The sequence below is a fragment of the Juglans microcarpa x Juglans regia genome, chromosome 3D (genome assembly GCF_004785595.1).
Source record: "Juglans microcarpa x Juglans regia isolate MS1-56 chromosome 3D, Jm3101_v1.0, whole genome shotgun sequence".
NCBI lineage: Eukaryota > Viridiplantae > Streptophyta > Magnoliopsida > Fagales > Juglandaceae > Juglans > Juglans microcarpa x Juglans regia.
Window position 1 is genome coordinate 1,470,730 of NC_054598.1, and position 24,879 is coordinate 1,495,608.

The following is a 24,879-nucleotide window of genomic DNA, read 5'->3' on the forward strand; positions in this document are numbered from 1 at the left end:
TCTCTCTCTCGCTCTCGTACTGCTATCTTTCTTCATCGACGAGGTGGTGCCAGTGGCATCGGGAAATTTAAAAAGAGTGATTGATCGAACTGTACAAAAAAATTTTGTGAGCTTAAAAGAGTTAAAACATGTCGAAGTTCAATTCGCTAGCACTCCGAAATGTAAAAATAAAAAATAAAACATTTTCTGCGTAATTTTTAATTGAAAAATATATTAAACATCCCACTCCCAGTTTCTGCTGAAATTAGCTGAAATTACCGCTTGCATTAATGTGTATTTTTTTATATATTTTATTTAAAAAAATTTTATATATATTTTTTTAACAATTTTAAATTTAAAAAAAAATAAAAAAAATTCATTATATCATTAAAAAATACTTCATTAATTAGGAAGTTTTTTTATTTTATTTTGTGATTAAGAAAGTATTTTTTAATAATTTTTTTTACTTTATGATTAAGGAAGTATTTTTTTAATAATATTTTAAATTTATTTTATTTTTTTTAAATATTAAAAAAATTTCTATAAAAAAAAAAAAAAAAAAACACATTAAAAAACACATGCCAGGCTCCCAGCGGAGCCACCAGTGGTGGCTCTAGCAGTACTCTTTTTAATTTTCACGAAATATTATGGAACTCATTAGTAATTATTAGACAATACCCATGCTATCGTTCGAAAAAGCTATCGTTGAGCAACTTGATGAGCATCCTCACACAGTATAATATGATGTTCATGTGAATTATTTTGCTGGTTTTTAGGTTAGTTAAACATAATTATCAATGTCTGCTACTAATTGAGACAGATCATGTGTATATATATATACATGCTCTTTTTTAGGATCTTATCAAAGTTGGATATTCCCTATTCTTTCACTGTATTCGAATGATAATACCTCCAAAGCCTATATATATATATATATTGATCAGTGCTTTTTTAGTTCTTAATTAATATAACCAGTTAATTTCTTCGTAAGTTTTTCTGAATATATATAATGGTTTCATGAGTGTAATATTTGCATGCGAGCTGGCACGTAAATGCGATATATCATGTTATATATAACCCGTCGTGAAAAAAGAAAAAGAGAGATAAGGCACATAGAGTTTTCTTTAAATTTTTTTTTTTTTTTTTGTCTATTTTGCACTTTCTCGTTAAAAACAAAAGAAAAACCTCTCTTTTCATGCTAAATAGTATTGAGAAGTTCCACATAGTTTAAGAATTAACTCATCTTGATCTTTATAAGGTGTTATCTCCCTCCTCCTATTAGAAGAAATGGATGTCTCTATAAATAATCAGGCCGGGTGCAAGTGCATGCAAATTATTTATTGGGTAGGACGAATACATAAGCCAATTCCAGTTTCACTTGATCATTTAGGTGCTGATCATTGAGGTTGATCTTCTTCTCCAACATGGTTCACGAATAACAAGCTTCTCCGTTGCTAGCAGCTAGTTCCTTGAGTGAGAGACAAAGTGACCACTATTCTCTAATCACAGCATCTTATCTAAAGCTATACCAACCGGTCAACTTAGACAGCTTCTTTTTTCTTTCCTAGTTGCAGAAGTAGTAAAGGAAAGATATTATATAATGTTACTGAAAATCAAATAAAAAAGAAGAGTTAAATCTTGATGCGGCAATTATTATTAACGTAGTCGTCTTTATTAATTTGGATAGACGAATGAAAAAATGTGTGCTCTTTGATCATTTGATTTGATATTGATTGAAGAGAGATCGAGAAGTACTGTATGTAATGTAATTGCAATAGGCTACTTTATGAGTGTTTGATCCTCTGCCAATCAAGAGCAATGAATCTAGACCCATTTCTTAAGGAACACTCGATTCCTTCTACTTTGAGCCAGTTTAAATTTCTTTTTTTATTTTATTTTTTTATGTTTGTTTGTCTGTCTGGTGAGAAATCTGCTGCTTGAATTTTAAGACGAGTTTGGATCGAATATGTACGTAGTCGATCGAGTATGTGGTGGGGCTATTACGATAAGAACAAGTCAACTAGAGACAAGTACTCTCTACCTGTCAAGCTGTTTCCCACGTGATGTCTAATATTAGACATAAAATAATTTAATTATCTATCAATACACTATTAAATAATATCATCTTATACCATACATCACACATATTTTTTTTTATTAAATTAATTAAATTCTTCTATTCATCATTCATATACTACATATTTACTATAAAATTATATATAATATATGATGTAGAAATAATGTGTATAATTATTTCCAAAAGAATATCTCACACTAGCTTCCGATTATCTGCTAGCTGTGAAAAAAAAAATTAAAAGTAAAACAATGTTATATACAGCATTAAAATGTATAAGTCCGATATATTTTAAAAAATATTATAAAATTTATAATTAAAAAATTAATTTTATTACGTAAATTTCATATTTATCTTTTTTTTTTTAAAAGATGCGCAAAACTTTTACATCACTATAAATATCATTTCTATAAAATTAAAGAGCCAACCCCCGCCTGCCTCGACTTTGACCATTTCTTTTTGAGACTACACATCTATTTTGACCCCGTAGTCCCTGCTTTCGCTACAGTCTTATATATTTCTTGCTCTCAAGTTTAGTTTTCTTAATTTAATATTGTATCTCGTACGTACTTAAATTAGGAGAATAAAAGAAAGAGAAATATGCAGCATGTGTAAATGAAAACAGTAACCAAATTTAAAACTCATCAATATATATATACTTATATATGTACTAGCCAGGGGAAAGGAGGGGGAGAAAGAACACATGACTACATGATAGATAGTACTATTATTGCTTGATTAGCCAACACAATGCACATGGCCACCACTGTCATACTATGATACTAAAAAAAAAAAAAAGAAATCACTAAAACTAAATTATTAATTGAAAATGGAAATATTGCTTAATTATGACAACCATTGGATTGGTCTTGAATCTTGATCATCGACGGTGTTGGCACACCATCGATCCACATAATTTACAGTAATTATATATATATATATATATATATATATATATATGCATGCAACAACGAATACTAGATCAAAATGGCATTGCGTCAAAGTAGAAGATTGCTGATGAATCATTGATAAAAATGGCAACCTTTTTCGAAGCGGAAATAAGTGCAACATGATCATGATCCGGACCACCACCGGCATTGGCTTAAGCATCTTTCGCATGATGTTAATTAATTCCGGATTAATTGCTAGCTCTACGGCCAATATATAAGAAAAGCTAGCAGATCGAATACGAAAACACAAGATCAGTACGTACGTATAAATTATTAATCCATGTGGGTCGCGTACCTCTGCACTTTCAGACTGTGGTCCTTCGAAAAGGTAGTAGTCTATTTTCATAAAGAAATATTATATATAGAAGTCACTGTTTATTAAAGTCAATTTTACACACATTAAGTGTCAAAATATACACCACATGTTTGAGAGGGAAAACGAGAGAGAGAAGAGATGAGAGAGAGAACGAGAGAGAGAGAGCGACAGCAGAGATGAGAGTGGAGATGAGAGAGAGAACGAGCGAGAGATGAGAGAGAGAGCGAGACGAGAGAGAGAGAGCAGAGATAAGAGAGAGAGAGAGAGCGAGAGCGAGAGCAGAGATGAGAGAGAGCGAGACGAGAGAGAGAGAGCAGAGATGAGAGAGAGAGAGAGCGAGACGAGAGATGAGAGAGAGAGCGAGAGCAGAGATGAGAGAGAGAGCGAGAGCAGAGATGAGAGAGAGCGAGCCGAGAGAGAGCGAGAAGAGAGAGAGAGAGAGACCGAGAGCAGAGATGAGAGAGAGAGAGTGGAGATGAGAGAGAGAGCAAAGATGAGAGAGAAAGCGAAGATGATGAGAGAGAGTTGATGAGAGAGAGAGACGGGAGAGAGACGCTGGTGAGAGAGAGATGAGAGAGAGAAGCCAAAGGAAGAAAAAAAAACAATTGGATGAGAGGCGTCCACGTAGTGTATGCATTGTGTGCACCACTACACTATATGCCGTATAGCACTTCTCTTTTATAAAACAGACGAAGTAATAATATATAGGACTTTAAGCGTTGAATGGAAATTATGAAAGCTATCGTAGCAGCTAGCTATAGGACTTCGGCTATTAATTAAGATCTTACGAATACAAATGCATGCAGCCCATAATGAGTAATCACTACTTTATTTCCTTAGGATTTTGGAAGAAAAGGAGGCTTAATTGGGGTGGGTGGTAGCTAGGGAGGGAGACATTGATTGAATTTGTTTTAGTGATGGGAAATAAGTCTACTATATATTCAGCACTTATATTTATATATAGGTTTATTAGCAACCATATATATGTGAGAGCATGCATGCATGGCAAGTAAAATCGCACCAAAAAATGTTGATAGAAATTAGACACGGAGATTAACTTGGGGGCTCTTTTTCGGCCGAAAGTTTCTTCGGATATGATTGTGATGGTCAGTTTATGGCTATGATGAGCTTCATGAGGAAGTGGGACCGGACAGTATGCAAAAAGGGAGGAGAAAAGAATTTGAGGTCCTAATTAAATGGAGATTCAGAACAGATAACACCCCAAAATATGGGAAAGCTATACATCCGAGCCCATGAAAGCTATATAATATATATAGAAACATATTGGGAGGGAAAATTTCTATATATTAGTTACTATTTACTTTCACATATTATACTTATAATTTTTTCTTTGTAATATAGGAATATTTTTTATTGAATGTAAAGTGTGGAATAATGAATAGTAACTGATGAAAAGAATTTTTGTAAAGATATCCTAACCATAGAATCCTCCGGCAAGTGCTAAAAAAGAAGTACTGAACTTTCCACAGAATTCTCATACTTTGAGTAGCTTTTTTTTTAAAAAAATAAAAAATAAAAATCTGTAGTGCAACCCAATAATAGAGAAATTGACGTTGTCACGCCTAAATAGTGTGTGCCTGTGTGGCCCAGAGGCTTGTGAAGGTTGGCTTTCCCTTTATGCTTTTGTCAGAATGCATGTACTTATAATTGGAAAGGATGATTAGGGCTTCTACCACCACCATGCAACAGCCTAAACGGTCAGTGCAGCCCATTATGGTTAGGTTTGATACTCAAGTGCCACCAAGTTTGTGGCCCAAGTGAAGTGAATGTTCTAGGTTTGGTATTTCCTTTTGCCATTCTCATCGAGTGCTATATATATATATAGCCTTTATACATGACCAGAGGAGGAATATCATATATAATTAGCCTTTCTAAATCGAACATTAAATAATCCGTTTCTTTCTCTATTTCTGATGATCAATAACATACACTGATACACAGACAACGAGACACATGTCATTGTAGTGATGCTATTGGACAAGCATTTGGCAACAAAAGTATGATGATGAGAGGACGTGACATTATGAATTTATATATATATAATGCACGTTTTCATTACAAAACAATGGACAATATTTTCAAGTTCTCTTCATTAATCCCCCGGATCCAATTAGATCTTTTAGGATTCTGATTTCTCCTTAAAATATATTAGAGATTGAATCAGCTTCTTATCTTAAAAAAAAGGGGGATTAATTAGTGAAAGAAAGAAAAACCATGCATGATTGCATGATTTGTTACGTTTTTTTAACTTTAGTACATATAAAAATCTTTGGTGGTGTTGTATAATATTAAGAGGTCGGTCCAATTCATTGAGTTCAACTATATATATAGTCAGAAGTTCAACTACTCATGAAGGTACGATTGTCTTCATATTCATTGTTTAGTTAGACATTAGAACTCATGTCAATTAAAAAGAAAAAAGAAAAACTATCCAAAATAAGTCCCAAATTATGAATTAATTAAATTTAGAACTGTTCTCTTCCGATCTATAAAAAAAAGGTGTTAATTATCGTTTAAGCTGACCTAATGGTTTTGCCACTAGCAATATATAAAGTAAGGACAAGTTGCACTTCAAATCCATCCACAAAAGTCCCTGATCTTAGTCATTTCCACAAAACTGGCCATCTCTCACCGCCTGCCAAACAAGAAGGCCATGGCTATAAGTACGTACAGTATCACATTCCTGAGGCTATGTATTAGTTATTAATTATAATGGGAAATAGCAGAGAAGCTACGTTCGAGTTGAACGGACGTATGGCTAGGCTGTTGAAAAAATCAGCCGTCCTCTTTACAATACTTTGTTAGCTGCCCAACTAGACGGGATCCAGCCCTGTTAAAAAAAGTCAACTATATATTCATTCATGTTATTGAACACGTTGCATTTATATTGACCTACTTCTTTTTCTTTTTTCTTTGGGTGCCGATGACTGATTAATTTGCATATACTTCTTTTTGTCTTTAATTCATGCAACTTAGGAAGCCACCAGGCATGAAAGTCGCCCAATCAGAAGAAATAAAACTTATGGTGACTATAGTCTATATATGCCAAAGTACGATATGGTAAAAAGACAAAAGCTTCGAATATATACCAATTAGTCTTGTAAAATGTGGTAACAAATTAGGGAAAGAAACAGCCAATATTGGAGATGATCAGATCACATGCTGCAGCTTACATAAATATATATATGTGAGTGATTAATGACGTATGCACACATGTCATGAACAATTCAAGCGTACGTGGTTTTCTTTGACGTTTCTGTTCAAATATTTTCTCATATTATTTCCTACGTACAATTGAATAATCCCTTCACTATTGGAGAAATTTATTGATCTAATTTATCTCATAAAATTAGTTTTATAAGATAAGATTATTCATTTCTTATAAATATGTCTAAGATCTTATCACGAGAATTATTCCTCAACATCCTCCCTCAAATACAAGTCAATATTTTTTTTCCTTGTTACGAAATAAACAATGTGGGTAGCCCTCATTAGCCCCCATTAATCGTCACGTGGCATGTATTAATCGTCACGTGGCGTGTTTTGATATCATGAATCAATTTATTGACATAACTTATCTCATAAAATCGATTTTATAAGAAATAATTATTAATTCATTATAAACATATCTAATTCCTTATCCACAGCTAATATTTGATAATTCCTTAATAACTCAAAAAAAAAAAAAAATTCACTGGGATATTCTCTAATTCGCGTCTTTCAAAGAAGCTTTTGCATCAATGTGAACCAAAAAATTAAAGCTTCTTTTTTCTTTTTCTGTGTTCTTTTAAACAGTAGAAGCGCGCATTATCCTCTCACATTCAGAACCTTGTTTTTCTTTTCTTTTTTTATAATTAGCTCCGTTCTATTACGCATCCACGCAGTTTCCCTCCCACACGCAAAGAACATGGCTAGATTAACATATACACGGCTACTTCTTATTTCTTTTTAGAAAAATATTATTTTATCCGCTTCATTTATTCACTCATTTTAATACTTCATATATTTTAATTTTTTTTAGGTAATATTTAAAGAAATCACTATTAGTGTATTGATATATTTTTTATATTTTTTAAAAATATTTTAAAAAATAATAATAGAATTTTAAACTAGTTGTCAAAATGAACGAGTAGCACCGCTCTTCTTTTTATTCCTCCTTGTTTCTGATCAGCGTATATGATCTCTCAAACCGTGTTAAAACGGTCCAAGCAATAAAATCTTATCACGCTTTTGTCATTTTGAGGAATATCCTCGCATTAAAGAATACGATTCATATCACTTTGCGAAACAGATCGATCATCATGTTATATATATTCATGTATTTTTTTTTTTTGGGTTCATGTTCTCGTACTCTTATAAGCTATCGGAAAAATGTCAAACAATTAATACGTACAGGAATCAGCATTGTTAACACCGATTAATTCTGAGCTGCTCCATTGTTTGTGGGTTATCCACAATAGTTCTTCTACTTGCAAATTTTACACTATAAGTCTATAAATATAATTTTTCTAAAGAAAAATAAAAAAGAAAATTAACTACGTACTAGCTGGACGGCACATATATATAAGAATTGGACCAGATCAATGCATGATCGAAAAATATAGGCACATCAAAAGAGTTTTCCAGGACATTATAAGTGAAATAAGCTAACTAGGTAGGTAAGATCACATATAAGAATTAGCCCTTATTTGGATGTTGAGATGAAATGACCAATTTGTAAATAATAGTAAAATAGTTTGAGTTAAAATGTTTTATGGAATTTTTAAGAAAATAGAAAGAAAATGTTAAATTCAGACATTAAAGTTAAAATATTGTTAAATATTATTTTTGTTTTGAGATTTGAAAAAATTAAATTATTTTTTATGTTTTGTTTGGAGGTTTAGGAAAGTTGTAATGATTAGATAAAAAAATTGAAATTTTAAAATTAAAAAGTGTTTATATTTGTGGTATTTAGATGTGGCGATAAGATTGAATGAAATAAGATAATTAAGATGGGATAAGATTAGACCATCTTACAATCCAAACGAGAGTTTACTCTAACTGACTAGCTTTTACCGTATCTAATTATTAAGGATAATGATAGGGTGAGTCGTGACTTTTAAAGGAGAATACAAATGAGTTTGTTTATTTATTAATATTTAATATTTTTTTAAACATTTTGAACCATTAAGAAAAAAATAAATAAAATATAAATTTAGTAATAGTTACTTTCTTAACTATTAAAAAAATAAAAATAAAAATATATAAGTGGACACATATTCGACAGTAGTAGTGTCATTTTCCAATTATTAATTATAGTTTTACAATGAATTACATTGGAAGGGAAAAAAAATCATATTATACAATATCGTTTATAGATCAAGCTGTACACTCTTATTAAAGTGTGGTTGACAGATTAGTTGAGAAAGGACGTTCAACTCACACACTCGTTGTCTCACTAGAGAAGGGAACAATATAAATGTGGGTACGTTGTCAAGTCCGCGTTTTGGACGAGTAGGCTGCTTTTAAAACAACACGGTACATGCACACTTATTCAGCTTATAATTGCCCTTTAAACCTCTATATTTTGCTTCAACGACAACGTGTATAAGTGTAGTAGTGTTCGGCCATTTCCGTGGGAAAGTGGACCGATTTGATAACTTACCTTGCATGTCTTGAAGTTGTCGCCTTTAAGACTTTTAACTTTTTGACATCGTGAATGGAGAGAGTACTATTTGGGAAGCAGAAATGCTAAATGTTCAGAAGATATAGCCCGAAAATGTGTCCCGAAAATCATTTTTTTTTTAATTTAGTGATTAAGAAAGTATTTTTTAATAATATTGTAAATTTTTTATTTTTTTTATAAATATTTATAATGATTAAAAAAATATATAAAATAAAATAAATAAAAAATAAAAAAATACTTTTACCTGTTCGGGGGACTTTCGGGCTACATCTCTCGTACTCTTTGGGAAGTGAAATGTCTTTAGACATATTCCGTTCTTTTCTAATCCCGAAACTGTAAATTAAAAGAGACAAAGTAAAAACCTTACTGTAAATAAAACAAGCTGGAAGTGAGTGTCTGTGTCTGTGTCCGTGTCCGTGTCCGTGTCCCGACACCAATGAGCAGTCTTTGAGTTTTGAGTGAAAATAGCATGTATTCTTTTCAAAACTACAGATTTTGAACTCTGTTAATTTCTCACTCACGATAGACAAATGCATAAAAACAGATTAATATGGAACTCCCAGAAGAATGAAGAGCAACTATAAAGTTATGTGGTACGTTGGATGGTGCTAATTAGCAGGCTTAAGTAATGAGATCCCCCAAAAGCCACGGAAAAGATTTGGAGATGTATAATCATTGTCAACATGTACATTAAAGGCAGGCAGGCAGGAATCACATGGCTTGAGCCTATCACTCTATATCTAAAAGCTATTTTGCTTTTAGAGATGAGATGAGATTAAAATTAAAAAGTTAAATAAAATATTATTAGAATATATTTTTAATATTATTTTTATTTTAAAATTTGAAAAAATTAAATTATTTATTTTATTTTATGTGAAAATTTAAAAAAATTATAATAATAAAATAAGATAAAATATTTCTTAAAAACAAAAGAGGCGTAAATTAACATGGGCTGCTTCCTGCTTAATTCTTAAGACTGCAAAAGATCCCCCACCACAATGGCACTGCCTGCTGTAATTACGCTGCTCACGCGGCTACGACTCCAGATTCAGTTGATTTTTCATGTCCCAGGAATAATCAAACAGTACCCCTCGACCAATATTATTTTTATTTAAAAAAAAAAAAAACTTGACTTGATCTTAACTATAGTCAATCGGTCGGTCGGCCAGCTCTCCATGATGCATGCCGCATACCTCACGGGAAAATTTCAACAAAATGGACTTGGAATAAATTGGACGAGAGAAATCAATTTTGTAAATATTTCTTCTTTTTTTTTTTTTAGATTTTTTTTATTTGTGGAAGCTAATCTTGTCAAATACTCGACCATTTCAAGCTAATAAATAAAATTAAAATAAAAAATAATGGGGAGGAAAATTCATCCACCCAAAATATTTGTAACGCGATTATTATATGGAAACGAATGAATGAATGAATAATGTGATTTAAAAAAATAAAAATCAATAATTGCAGATTGCTAGTTTCAGAAACAAGAACAAATTCAATGTACAGAAACAATTCGACGAGACAGAGCCTAAACAATCAACACTGTTTCAAAGAGAATTGATAGACAAAAAATTTGAAGTTCTGCGATTCACGTTATCTTGAAATCAATCTTGGGCGGAAACCAGGTCTTCCGGACTCATCAAGAACAAGCGGGGCTTCTTTGTGGGCAGAGGAGACTCCACTTCTTGCTCCGCCGAAAGCTGGCTCCTCTTCCTCTCGGACCAGAAATCTGGAAAGGCCGGTAGGTTCAAGTCGAAGCCACGGTGGCTCTGGCTGAGGCTGGAGCCGCCACCTTCCGAGAAGGTCACGCCGCTGTTGGCGTTGGTATTGGTATTGGTATTGGTGTTGCTGTGGCTGTTGCCGCCGTCATAGTGGCAGCGCTTGTGGCCGCCCAAGGCCTGGCCGGTGGGGAAGGTCTTGTGGCAGATGGAGCACTCGTGGGTCTTACCGCTCGTGCCGGCGACGGATGAGGAGGAAGTTGATGGGTGGTTGTTGTTGGTGTCGACGTTGGCGGCTTCGGAGGCTGACTTGCGGTGGCTGGCCTTGTGGCCGCCGAGGGCTTGGTAGGAAGGGAAGGCTTTGTTGCATACGGTGCACTTGTAAGATAGATTCAAGGTCGGCGGCTCGGGCCGCGAGCGCTTTTGTTGTGTAATCTCACTGTCGGTGGGGTTGGTGCCGCCACGGGCAAGCATGATGAGGCAGAGAGCGAGGTACTCTTCCTCGGTTGGCGGGTTCTCGATGCGAGCGGGTCGTTTGGAGCGCTTCCTCTTGGTCCATGGTTCCACATATTGACGCTCAACGTCGTCTTCATAGTTGAAAGGAGTGGCTGTGGTGGGAGAATTCAGAGCTTCTAAGGCCATCTTTCTTTGTTGTTGAGAGATGGGTGGGTTTACTTAGAAAGGAAGCAATAGAGCAGAGAAAGAAGGAAAGAAAGCAAGCAAAGAGAGAATAAAAGTGGTTGTTTGTGTTGGAAAGAGTAAGCAAGCAAGAGATATGTGGTGTGAGAGTATATGGGAGAGATGGCTGTGGTATATATAAAGGAGGAATCGGAATGGATGCTAGAGAAGGTGGGGAGGGTGAGTTGGTGTAGCTGGAAGTGAAGTCGGTCAACTATAACTACAAGAAGAGGAAGGGAGTAGGAGTGATGGTGGGGTGGTGTGACTGAGCTCCCCGAGAGAAGACTTGTTCCAAGTCAAAACTATGTACGCCTGCTGATCTCAATTCATTTTACTCGGATATTTTGTATTTATAAACAAATTAAGGCATGGGTAGACCGACTTTGGGTCTTGACTCTTAGGGGGGCGTGTTGACCACACTTACTGTTGTTGGCCATGTCACGACTTCGCCATTGCGACTATTGAGCATGAGAGAAATAAATTGGATTATATATATATATATATATATATATATATATATATGAGAAAGTCTACTTTGCTTATCCAACTTGACACCTCTATATGATCACTAGTCAATTTTTTTTTTTTACTTAGTAGTTAAGGAAGTGATTTTAAGTGTATTGGTGTATTTTTTTTTATTTTTTAAATATGTTAAAAAAATATGAAAAAAAAAAAAAAAATTTTACGCTGGGCATACCGCCCAGCGGTCAAAATGGGGCGGCATAGTAGCCGCCCCCTATATATATATATATATATATATTAATTGGATATTCATTTAATATATAATTACAAATAATAAGATTTTAGATAAAAAAGAAAATTAGAATAAAAATCTTAGGAGATAGAAATTTCTACCATTTAGGTCACAATTAATTGGTGCCTAGTAAATAGTAATGAACAGATAGTGAGAAATTTTTCTTTATTTATTATAATCAGTATTATTATTTCGTGAGCTGTGATGTAATGAAATATGAATTCAAAACTATATGAGATAGAGGGGTTGATATCACAATATCTAAGGCATATTAATTAATTCGTTAATTACGTGATTTGGACACGCTTCTTCCCATAATGTAAAAGATTTACTACGATCTAGAGGATCTACTTGCAATTAAAGGGCTCTAAGTATCTTTTTAATTAATTTTTCTCGATTAAAATTACATTAAAATGTTAATATTCCTGCTAAAACTATAGTTGACTAGGTTGAGCCCAAGTGAAGAAGAAAAATAATCATCTCCATAAAATGCAAGTCTTTGTTTATTTGCAGGCACATGAAAATCATATATTAAATTATGTCATATATATAAATATATTAATATACAAAGCACATATGCAGGTATCAGTCATGAACACATAGTTATTTTTAAAAAAATAAAATTTACTTTTTTATAAAATTTTGCGCGAAACTTATATCATTTTTATTTTTACTATCCAAATTATGCTTTTTTTTTTTTTTGTTTTTTTGTTTTTTTATCTCACCGCCTGCTTGCTCAAGCGCCATTTTAGCGGTTTGGAAACAGAAATAACTGCTAACGGTGTCGCGTCCTTCATTATATTATATATTTTCATCTTTTGCTTCCATCTGGACCTTGAATTCGAGCAGAATTATATTTTGGTAGTTCCTACTTGGTGTGCTCTGTGGCAAGACAGCACAACTTTGTAGGAAAAGAAACATCCTCTATTAGCCACGTGTTATTACTTGTATTATCCTCGTTCTTGTCTGTATTACCAAAAAAACAAAACAAAAAAACTGTATCTCGATTCTCGAGTTCTGGGTTTCTTATAGAATAAAAAAAAGGGACAAGTTGTTTGTGTGCCGCTGGAAAGAGTGTACTGATACACAACCAAAGTGGCTTCTTCACCAAGCGTCGGACATTACCGCAAGCAACAGACACGTGGCACTTGACGTCTCTTTTTGGCTACTGTCACGACCTACGTGTTTGCCATGATCGACAAGCAATTTAAAAAACGATCCACATCAGGCCGTCCGTTTTTTGTTGGGAGTTCATCTAATGCTTCCATGTGGTTACTGCCGATGCTTCACTTTGCCACGTTATTACTACTACTCGGATCCACACCTAATTTTGAGTTCAGAGAATTCAGAATACAAAAGTCTACGAAGTTTGGTTTAGCTTTAACGCATGCTTTCCGGACAAAAAAGCATTCAGATGCCTTGAATATGCTTAGGAAATTCTCCATACTGTTTCCTATGATCCGAATTTTAAACCATTTTAAAATTTTTGAGATAAATGAATGAGTTGAATAGATATCGATGATCCGCGTCCTGTATGAATATATAGTTTTGGCATTGGACAGATCATATGGCAGCCAAATTCATAATGGTTCTAATTTTATGTACGATAAGGCATTCATCCTCCTCTTTCTTGGAGGAACTACTCGAGCAATGTAATTTACATATATTAGTCCTGCAGTAATGTTTTATATTACATTTTCATTTCATTTTTATCTTATTATGTAAGACATAACACATTTTATTATCATTTCATTGTGATAAAAATGTCATAATATGATGAAAGTAGAATGGTAGTATAGTGTATAGAATTTTTCTTAAGATATATATGTATGAAAAATTATGTAAATCACACTATAATTTTATTTTTATTCTACTATATAAAATCTGATATATTTATCATTATAAATATATTACATCTTATATAATAAGATGATAGTGCGATATATAACATGGAGTAAAGATTTGCTTTCAGCAAAATAGAAAAAGGAAAATCAGAAAGGTTCGTGCACGTGACTCATGCTGGCTGCTATCGATGCTCTCATCCAGTAGCAAGGCAATCGATTTCACCCTAATAGGATCAGTACAAACTATAAATAAACGAAGCGTACGTGGCTCTGTGATTTAGGTGTGGCGTCAAAGTTTTGTGGAGTTTTATCGTTTAATTTTATTCCCTGCCGTAAAATTTAGTGCAGAAATGATACAAGTGAGGCTGCTGATTGAACAGTATTTTTGTTGTTGTTTAAAAAGAAATGCAGAATCATTTTTTCACTAATGTGGTTATTTGTATTTAGCATTGAAATGGCAGTCAGGACCTGATCATTAATTCCTTTCAGTCCATGATTTTTTTTCCCAGGAAATGAAACGGAAACTTCAAGAAAATTTATTCATAAGTCGTCTTAGAGAGAGTACTCCCTGCTACGACTCTTCCAAGCTCCTCCTTAATTGGTGAAGGAAAGATCAACGTAAGGGGTGATGAAATCATGACTCATGATCACATAATAATCACTTTCCATCGTTATTAAGTTTATAAGCATTAAGTAATGCCCATTTTGCTTTTTCACCTAAAGGCCAAAATGAGGAGACTTGCCGACTGTTCACCCGCACAACAAGACCAAACTCATGGTGGAGGAACAGTCAAACCTTGTGTCTTTTACATACATCCATCTTTGACACTTAATTACTAATCTCTAACTCACGCAAATCAAAGTTGTACTCAGCAACTTCCATTGACTTTTTCCTCTTGGGATAATCTAAAGTCTCGTTTTCTCGTTTTGGTCAAGGTTTTAATGTACGTATTGACTGTCGACCCAATATTCAGCAAACTCGTTGCTCAGCTTATTATGTGCAATAATAAATCAGTCATTTCAAATATGGGCCTCAACTAAAGATGGGTTTTTGCAACTTTTGGGTTGGGCCTGACAACTGAAGGCTTCGTTAATTTGATTGTATTAGGAGAGGCTCCATTCGGGCCCATAAATCCATTCGTTGTGGGCTTCCACTATGCGTCACAAAGCGGTACAGAAACACCCATCCACACGCCTCCTGCAGCGTGAAGCGGTGACTCTCTCTCTATGGCCACCTCGCTGCTCTGCCCTCTCTCAGCTCCAACCTCGTCGTCCATCGTCGAGGACCCTCGAGCATTTGGGAAAGTGGGTACTTCTCTTGGGATTCAAAAGTCCCCTTTCCTTCACGGCACCAAGCTCTTCTATGCTTTAATCGTTCACCCAACTAGGAGAAGCACGGCTCGAAGATGCTTTATCTCCCCACTTGCCAAGTCCTTGGAACACATCCCCAAGCACTTCAGGGAAGAAAATATCAAAGATGGATGTGAGTCTTTCCCTTTCCCTCTTTTTAAAATTTTCGAAGACACCATTTTTTCTAAAGGTTTTGCTCCTGCCAATTTCAATTCATTTTTTTTTGGGATTAATTACATTCTGCTCAGTCGAGTAAATTTTGTGTTTACTTATATTACTTATTTCTTGAGATGTAATTTTATTTTTCTTTCTGATGGTTTCTAGTATGGGAAGAAAATATGCTCCGTTATATGTAGATAGAATAGTAGTCGCATAACCTAAATATTTCATTTTTTATCATTAAATAAGTTGAAGCTGGAGTTTGGAGAGCTGATAATTAGAGTGCAATGTTTTATGAATAGTGGGGTGTGAGATATTTTTATTTACGTTTAGGTATTAGTTACCAACCGCGCAATTCGAGGAAATTTGTGCGTGGCCCTTATCTAAAATCACGGTGATTTTATGTTGCTTAATATGTGTCGCTCTCCCACTAACCATTGATCGATGGTGATGACTACGGTTTTGACTTCGAACTTATAATTTGGTACGTAGGAAGCCCTCTGGTGAAAATTTCAGCATACTGATACTTATAGAGTGCTGTTGTCAGTATGAGTTTGAAAGGAGCTCCCCAGTTTATTTATTTCGTATTTCTGTCTGAAATGTCGGGTGGCTTTAAGAGAAGTTACATTATCACAACGGACCATTCAGGGAGTTAAAGTAACCCGGACCCTAGGGAAGTTAACTCTAAGTGGTGATAGGTCCTCTAATTTGTCAGAGGTATCAGCATCAGCTTAGGGCATGAACCGGTGTATACAAGATTTATTCAAAGGGATTGATTTCTACCTTGCTTTTAGTTCTGAGGCTAGCTTTTGACTTATAGGGTGCTTGTTAGAGCAATAATTTTTTTCCCTATGACCCTATGATAATTTCTGGGCCGAGGTACATGAATCTATGAGATGCCTTATATGCGTCAATGAATGTAAGCAACTATGAATACCTCACCAAAGAGTGCTCTAAATGGCTCTTGAGATTCATTCAACAGCTTGGAATCACTAGCGGTAGGAGTAGGGATAGTTACTGATATGTTTAAATTAAACTAGGACTCTAGGTGAGGCATCCGTGTGTTCATTGTTGCTACTTTTGCAACTAGATTGCAAGGGATTGGTTACTGAAGCAAAGAGGATACACTTACTGAAAAGCTGCTTTATGTTTTAGTCTCATCCAAAATCATAGCAAAATCGAGTTGCTACTTATCCTCATGTCCATTTTTTAATTGATAGTGATGGACAATTACAAGAATGCACCCCAATATCTCTACGGCCTTACTGCTTCACAAATGGACATGTTCATGACGGAAGATAATCCCGTCCGACGACAGTCGGAAAGAGTTAAAGAGGTTCTTCTCCCTTCTTGCACTCCTTGGTATCATCTGATAGGCTGATTAAGTTATGCTAAAAAGAATTCATTATATATTATACTTGTTGGAAGTCACTTCTCTATAGAACCAAAAGTTATGAAAACAAATTCAATTGGGTCCTTATCTTGTTGACAACTATTGGCAGGAAAGCATCTCTTCTGCCAAGAACTATTTGGACCATGGAGGGATGTGGAGTCTATCAGGCATGGGTGAACAGGGTCCTTCAAAATACAGTATGAGCGTAAGCATGTATCGTGGAGGAGCCAGAGGATATGGAAGACCTAGAACTGCTCCTCCTGATTTGCCTTCTTTGCTTTTAGATGCTAGAATATGCTATCTGGGCATGCCTGTAAGCCACCATATTCTGTCTCATGACAATGGCATGTGCTTCTCATTTTATCTAAATTGTCTTGATATTTTCTTGTCTGCATTATGCAGATTGTGCCAGCAGTAACTGAGCTCCTTGTTGCTCAATTTATGTGGTTGGATTATGATAACCCTTCAAAGCCTATATATTTATACATAAATTCATCTGGGACACAGGTTAGCATTGGAATGTGTTATTTTCAATTATATATTCCTCCATATCCAAATTCTGATTGGTGAAATAATATTTACAGTGTCCAAAACTCTGAATTACTTTTCTGATTGAAACGTGTGCATCTTTCATTTTGTTTCTGTTATGCTATTTAGAATGAGAAGATGGAGACTGTTGGATCAGAAACCGAGGCATATGCAATAGCTGACATGATGGCTGTAAGTATAATATCAACCCTATCTGGTATTTTTTGCATCTATAATGATTGTAAAATAAATGACACTGATTCACAAAACAGACCCATTGACAGGCCAATTTTCTTCATATTTCATTTTATGTTTTGTTGTTTAACCTATTTTTTTCAACCTGTGCATGCATGTCTTTCACTATCTGCTTGAAGTACGTCAAATCAGACGTCTATACTGTAAATTGTGGCATGGCATATGGTCAAGCAGCAATGCTTCTCTCGCTAGGAGCTAAGGGTTTTCGTGCTGTACAGCCAAATTCCTCCAGTATGATTCACATATCTCTAAAGTTCAAAAGTAGGATGCTGTATACGTGTCCCTTTACTGCATTAATGGTCAATAGAAGGAGTCACTTATTTAGTTCTTCCACATTCATTCTCTAAAACATATCCAATTATCATTTTTCCACTTTTATCCAGATTCATATCCATAGTGTTTGAGGCTTTCCCCATCCTCTTTCCCACTAGAGGGATGTCTACCATTTTTCCATTTTTTTTTTTTAACTACAGTTTATTTCACTTTACCTTGCAGCCTGCTGATTCACTCATATACTTGAAACAGTTGGACCTTATTTGGTATATGTGCCTTCAACATATACCTTTGAGCTCAATATATTTCGTTTGATTGTGCCTCGGCCTTTTTTTTCCCTAATTGCAGCGAAGTTATATCTGCCAAAAGTAAACAGATCAAGCGGGGCTGCCATAGATATGTGGATTAAGGTACTTGCTCTGTCCCTCTCTGTTCGTGTGTGTGTGAGAGAGAGCTTCTTTGACAAGTTTCTGTCAGGCCAAAGAGCTGGATGCAAACACTGAGTACTACATTGAGCTATTAGCAAAAGGAATTGGGAAACCCAAGGAAGAAATTGCTAGAGACATCCAGCGACCAAAATATTTTCGAGCACAGGAAGCCATTGATTATGGCATTGCAGACAAGATAATCGACTCAAGGGATATTGCATTTGAGAAGAGGGTAATGTTTCCATTGTTCTTTGTTTCTGCTTGCTTATAAACACTAATGCCTCCATGCTGGTTCTAATTATATAATTTTTCCGATCAGAATTATGATGAGATGCTTTCTCAATCAAGAGCTACGAGAAGATCAGCTGGAGTTGGTCCGCAAGCTGCTCCCTCTGGATTTAGGTAAAATAAAGAGCAGTAGCAAAACATAGCATAAAGGTAGAAAGGAAAGGTTGATGCTGGTAATCATCAAAAGCCTTGGGAGGAGCTGGCTTCAGTTGAGCCTCTAGCCATGATGCAAGAATGGTAAAATGGACCTTTTTGTGACCTCAGGAGTCTGGGCAATTCTTCGTTATTTTTTTATTTTTATTTTTTGAAATGTTGCATACGTGGTACCTTTTGACACAGAATGTGTGATGTTTAGTCACTTGCCCAACCAAAAGACATTAAGACCTCGTTTGATTACACAGTTCAGATGAGATGTTTTGTTGAAAGTTGAATAAGATATTGTTATAATATAAATTTTTAATATTATTTTTATTTTAGGACTTGAAAAAGTCTAATTATTTATTATATTTTGTATAGGAGTTTGAGAAAGTTGTAATGATTATATGAGATTAGATGAGATGAGATTGTTTAGTTTTGTGCAACCAAAAGACAAGAATAAATTTTGGCTTCTTATTTTGTATATAGGTCACTTATCTTTGGTTACTTTTGTACTTTTTAAGTGTTATTCACAAGCCTTGCACGCGGCTTAAGCGCTCTCTCTCACTCTCTGTCCGAGTTCTTATTCCTCAGTGCAAAACAAAATAGAACAGAACACATTTGGCAGACGATCACTACTAAGAACAGACAACAGCGGTTTGTGGGTCGAGTCGGTCCTTGCACAACTAAAGTCACAACACTTCGATTTGGGCCTCCTCAATGATTGGGCTTTTATTGCACAGATTTGTTATTTTTGCTACATATCATCCAACAGAATGATTTGTTATTTTTATCTTTTTATTTAAACACATTAATATATATAAATAGAATGACAAAAATAATAAATCACATTTTGATGTGGTGTGAGGATGATAAGTAGCATTTATCAAATTTCACAGATCGAAATGCTAACATTTAATTATTTTAAAGCGTAATGTTAAATAAAATCATGGATTGTACAAACGCTATGCACTTCTTTTGAAAAAAAGTAAAATTCATTGTTAAAAAATTAATTTTTTCTTATAAATCTCATATTTATTCACTTTTTTCAAAATGAATGTGCAATGCCTGCGCACTCTATAACTTAAATACCATTTCTCTATTTTAAACGTTCTATTTATTTGATAATGTCTCAGAATATACAAAATTATATTAACTATTTTTATTAAATAAAATTAGTTATTCCTATGCATCACGTAGATTTATGAGTTTAATAGAACTCAAAACATCCAACATAATTGGCGTGGAATTTCAAAGCATTTTAACACATCAAACTCGTGAACCATTAGCTGTCTATTGTTAATGTTACAAAAGTAGGATTGAATAAGGGCGGCCTAATCCTTTTCGTTTCTTAGAAATCGTCAAGGATACGAAGATAAAAGAAAAGTTCATCAACCTTTGCTTGGCTATAGGAAGAGCTGAAGCATCACATCCCAACATCAAAGAATAAAAAAAGATGTCCCAATTATTATGGGAACAACGAGATTATACATTTTCAGTTATGCAGGAGGATTGGGGTAGACTTTTGGCTTCGGCTTCACCTCTATTTCATTTACGCTGCGAACATAGATAGCATCTGGTTCATGACTGCCAAATGAAAAGACAACACATTAGAGCCAGTGTGTCACTGTGTGTGTGTGTGTGTGTGTGTGTGTGAGAGAGCTGATCTTACGGTTTATCTCCCTCTTCATATGTATAACTTGATGCCACTGCCAAAAGGCGGCCATCTCTGCTAAACGAAAGCGCTGCAATGCTTGTCGGATATTTTGAATACTGGAAAAGATCAAACAGCAGTTCAAATGAATTCAAGCTTCCAACAATTTTAAACAATATGCCAGCATCACATAATCAAACTTATACCTGATACAGCCTCTTCTTGTTGTTCCCATCCCACACATTCACGTAGCCATCACAGCCCCCAGTTGCAAACGTACCATAGCTGCAGATTGAATGTGGAAGAATAGACTAGTAACTACTTGAATTGTATGAAAAGAAGCTACTATCGTTAATCTCAGGCCATGGACTTCACAGTCAGTCAACCTCAGTTCAAAGAGAATTATCCAACTCCCTTTGCAGATTTGCTTTTGATTTGTGGAAGAAGAATGGACTAGTCACTACTTGAATTATGCGTTCCATCAACTAAAAGATTCATTAATTCAATACACAAAGAATATAAAAAACTTACACAGGGTGGAATGTGATGGCATTTACTGGGTAGACAATGTCCCTTCCAGCCTCCGATTTTCTATGACACTTAAATGCATACCTGGATAAAGCTTTACCATCTTCAGTAAGCAAAACGAAGAAGTGCAGCAGAATAAAACATAATGGCATGATTGTATTCTCATACAACAGTAACATTAAAAAGGCCAGCCATTTCCTACCGAGTTGTTAAGACACAGACGATGGCACACAACATGACCATGCTAATTCATTAAACCAGAATGTATGACATGCAATCTACTATACACCCCAGCAATTGTTTAAAACTAACAGAAGCACACTTCACAAAGATGTAACACAGTGTTACTTGCAAATAGAGAAGACCAGAGGCAGACCAATTAGGAAGGCTTCCTTCATTTTTTTGTATCACTTAAGTATATGTACGTACATTCAGTTGTGAAATCAAGAGTACACAAAAAGCAACACCATAATTGATAAGGCATCAGTAGGAAGTGCCCAAAGCAGAAATAGGCAGCAAATTTTACAGAAACACAAAGGAAGCTGGAAAAACTGCAAAAAGTTACAAAAACAGGGAACATCATTCAATTAATTTATGCTTCTTAATGGTCCATCCAAAGATCAGTACATACTTTTTGGCTTGACTAGCCTCTGAGAGATCGAAAAATTCCATCGCAACTCTTCCTTCAACAGAACTCAGAGCATATCCTTCATAAAATAGTCAAGTCACAATTAAATCTTAGCGAATAGAGAGGAAGAGTATATCATATGAACAAACTAAGGGGCCAAAGACAGGCTTCTAGCTAGTGAATTGTCCTCTTTGCCTCTCTATTTTCCCACTATGTTATTCTATCTATAACAGAGGAGATTTATTACAACCTTCCAGATAGATATACCAAAACTTGCTCGGCAAATATACTTGTTGAAATCAATTAAATGAATTCATATGCTACAGGCACGAGAAAATAGCAACTGCCAATGTAGCTGCAAATTCGTGTAAGAGACTTGACTGCAAACCTTTCTATGATTAGAACCTGAAACTGCCTTAAAATGGAGAGGGAGGAAGAAAGGAAGGAGTGGGGTGTTTAACCATGAAGAATGCGATTTAACTAGTGGTTTTTGACAATTTTGGGACACTGACAGCAAGAAGGAAAATATCGTTGCTTAATAAGGTCAGAAAATTACCTGTTCCATTCGGATAACAGCGCACACATCTAGTTTGGTATTTCAATGAAGATTCCCTTCGCTGTTCAGGTTGTGACATGTTCCTTAAGTCGTAGACATTCACATGTCTTCCTGCAGTTGCTACAACCAATCGATTTCCAACAAGAGAAAGTGAGTAAACACGCTCAGGTTGTGGGTATGTCCCAACAAGAGTGCGATCCTGCCCACTTGCACCTCTAGGATCCCAACACTTGAGGGTTTTGTCCCAACTACCCGTGATTAATTGCCCTGAGATATTCAACAGATGAGAAAATATTACATGGATTGTCAAATAAACATGAATTGGCAAATAAATGACACAAGAAACGGTTCTACGTGAAATGTCATAAAATATTACTTGAGTGATAGCGACTATAGCATCACCATTCTAAGGATGAAAGGGGTGTCAAGACCCTTTGGTTGTAATGACATGGGATCATACTTAAAAAACTGGATAAATGGGCTTTGTTATTACTATTGTTATTATTACTTAGCACCTTTCAAGCTTTTATATCGTGTGATTTTAGATTTGTCAACTTTTTTACATGTTCTGCTATTATCTGAACCACTGCACTTTGTTGAGATTACAGGAAGAAAATAGTTGCAGGAAGAAGTATCCACCAGATGAAAGTGCCATGCACAAACAGGGGAATATAAATCCGTTATAGTGAGCTGTAAATACAATTGTTTTATTGTTTTACTCATTCCTTTGTATCTATAAATAGCAGTAGGTACTCGTACGTGAGTATGTGTAAGAATTGGACAATAATAATTTCTTTCCAATAACGACATTCTGTTACATTGTCTTCTACCCTGCGCCCATATTGCTCCGCTGCATCATCCCTTTTGGCTCTGCATCTGTACCATTCTTAATACACTTTGGTTTGCATGCAAACAAATCATCACATTACAGAAAAACCAACAAGAAGAAATTTGAATAAGCAAAGGAGAATGCAAGTACTGCACAAACAAACCTGCTGCATAAGAGTACTCAACACAGCGCACGGGTGCATCATGCCTTCCCAAAATATCCTCCTTGTTAGAGCTAAAGAGAAGCCTGAAACATTGATGCCACAGCGAAAAATATAAAATCTCCAAAATAATAATCAAGATTGGAAACTGGGCCACAAAAATTTGATAGAAGCAATGATCTAAAAAATATTTAGATCTCCATTCTTCGATGCAATGACTCAGCTAAATTGAGGAGGATAAGCAAGTCATAGATTAATCTTATAAATTTGATATAGATTGAAACTCTAACCCACAAAGACGTGTTTATTGAGCCAAGCTCAGCCAATCAAATTCTAAATGCTTTCCTATGACATGACGCCTACAGCTTCGCAGATTTCATTTTCTTTTCCGTTCCCTCATTTATTCGGACAGAAAAAAAATTAGGGCAGAAAACAGCAATTGCGACCCGATTCCTTGTATTTAGCTCAGTTGAGTGAATGTTTTCATGTTTAGAGTTCCGTACAACATATGAACTCGTGCTCAACAACTTCGGTCTTCATTTTCCGTTCCCGCACTTTCTCAGCAACCGAACAGGAAAAACAGGGCAAAGAAAAAGCACTGACCGCCTCACAGTATGGTCGGCGCTGACGCTGAACCCTGAGGAATCATCATGGAAGCAACAGTCGAGGACGGGACCGCCGTGCAAGAACTCGCCTCGCAGAGCATTGGCGCTCGCATCGTACAATCGGACGCTCTGGCCAATTAGAATAGAGATTGTAGCTAACTTTAGAATATTGTGAGCTAGGAAGAGGATTAGAGAGAAGAGATGGTGGAAGAAAAAGAAGAGCAAGGCGGCCGGGTGGCAGTGAGGGGGAGGTGAGGGCGAACCTTGTCCCATGAAGACACGAGCAGGTGATCGCTATGGTTGGAGAAGCGGAGGTTGGATATGCCGTCGGAGGGCGGGTTCGAGAGCTCGCGGCCAGGTGCCGGCGGTGCGACAGATGTCATCCCGTGATTGGCTCACCTGCTCCAAGAGTACAAAGAGGCAGTGAGGGTGGGCGTAGGGTTCTTGGAGAGACCTGAGAGAGGGAAATTAGAGTTTGAAAAGTAAAAAAAGATAGATTTTGGGGGGTTTGATTTCAGATAGAAATTAGAAATTGCTTGTGAAAGAGTGTGTGGGCGGATGGTATGGTGGTGACGTTCTGACTTTTGGGCCATGGGCGTAGTTGTAATCCACGAGATCCGAAGAAGTATCCCCATTTTTTATTTTTTTTCATGTATTTTTTTAAGAATAAATATAGATAAAAGTTACTGTTAGGAGCAATCATTTTATACACATGATGTGGTATCATCTAGACCACACATCTCCAAGTCTAAAATAAAAAAAATAGAGAACTAAAAGTAGCTATGTAGTGAGTGTAAAGTGTATACTGCTATAGTGACTTCTCTCTAACATTACTCTATTTTTAATTATTATAAATATTTTTAAAAAAAAATAAAAAATTTACAATATCATTAAAAAATAATTCTTTAATCACTAAGTAAAAAGAAAAATCCATTCAGGACACAAATTTGAGACCCAAAGCATTTCTTATTGTTTTAGTCTATATACACGAGATGAAGATTGACTATGCAAGTTCATACAATTATATTTTAAAAAAATCTTAAAATTATAATAATATCTTTTTTAAAATGATGTTTTTTCTTTTTTATCCTTATTTATTAATGAGACT

At 35.3% G+C, this 24,879-nt stretch overlaps 3 protein-coding genes across 3 annotated transcripts; 1 reads left to right on the plus strand and 2 right to left on the minus strand.

Annotated features, from left to right (window-relative positions):
* The first annotated feature begins 1 nt into the window (after nucleotide 1).
* LOC121254573 (ATP-dependent Clp protease proteolytic subunit-related protein 1, chloroplastic-like) lies at nucleotides 2–19,043 on the plus strand. The gene is made up of 10 exons (XM_041154673.1): nucleotides 2–13; nucleotides 15,220–15,485; nucleotides 16,732–16,847; nucleotides 17,014–17,217; nucleotides 17,307–17,411; nucleotides 17,562–17,624; nucleotides 17,807–17,918; nucleotides 18,309–18,370; nucleotides 18,438–18,620; nucleotides 18,708–19,043. Exons 2-10 carry the CDS (start codon nucleotides 15,230–15,232, stop codon nucleotides 18,792–18,794), a joined length of 1,188 nt encoding a protein of 395 aa, XP_041010607.1. The 5' UTR covers nucleotides 2–13; nucleotides 15,220–15,229; the 3' UTR covers nucleotides 18,795–19,043.
* On the minus strand, nucleotides 10,427–11,721 carry LOC121254576 (zinc finger protein ZAT10). The gene has a single exon (XM_041154677.1). It carries the CDS (start codon nucleotides 11,366–11,368, stop codon nucleotides 10,613–10,615), a length of 756 nt encoding a protein of 251 aa, XP_041010611.1. The 5' UTR covers nucleotides 11,369–11,721; the 3' UTR covers nucleotides 10,427–10,612.
* Nucleotides 19,044–20,039: 996 nt separating the features above from the next.
* Nucleotides 20,040–24,338, minus strand: LOC121254575 (mitotic checkpoint protein BUB3.2). Its single transcript, XM_041154676.1, has 9 exons — nucleotides 24,035–24,338; nucleotides 23,770–23,900; nucleotides 23,170–23,252; nucleotides 22,178–22,444; nucleotides 21,625–21,700; nucleotides 20,997–21,077; nucleotides 20,672–20,750; nucleotides 20,484–20,584; nucleotides 20,040–20,398 (listed from the first exon to the last, which is right to left on the minus strand). Exons 1-9 carry the CDS (start codon nucleotides 24,152–24,154, stop codon nucleotides 20,311–20,313), a joined length of 1,026 nt encoding a protein of 341 aa, XP_041010610.1. The 5' UTR covers nucleotides 24,155–24,338; the 3' UTR covers nucleotides 20,040–20,310.
* Between the last annotated feature and the right edge of the window lie 541 nt (nucleotides 24,339–24,879).

Coding starts and splice junctions, on each gene's coding strand:
- LOC121254576 (XM_041154677.1), bottom strand. CDS start 11,368: ATGGCCTTAGAAGCTCTGAATTCTCCCACCACAGCCACTCCTTTCAAC.
- LOC121254573 (XM_041154673.1), top strand. CDS start 15,230: ATGGCCACCTCGCTGCTCTGCCCTCTCTCAGCTCCAACCTCGTCGTCC. Junction 17,218..17,306: donor TATGCTATCTGGGCATGCCT/GTAAGCCACCAT, acceptor TGCATTATGCAG/ATTGTGCCAGCAGTAACTGA. Junction 18,371..18,437: donor CCATAGATATGTGGATTAAG/GTACTTGCTCTG, acceptor AGTTTCTGTCAG/GCCAAAGAGCTGGATGCAAA.
- LOC121254575 (XM_041154676.1), bottom strand. CDS start 24,154: ATGACATCTGTCGCACCGCCGGCACCTGGCCGCGAGCTCTCGAACCCG. Junction 23,253..23,769: donor GCCGACCATACTGTGAGGCG/GTCAGTGCTTTT, acceptor TCAATGTTTCAG/GCTTCTCTTTAGCTCTAACA. Junction 20,585..20,671: donor ACAAGAAGAGGCTGTATCAG/GTATAAGTTTGA, acceptor GATCTTTTCCAG/TATTCAAAATATCCGACAAG.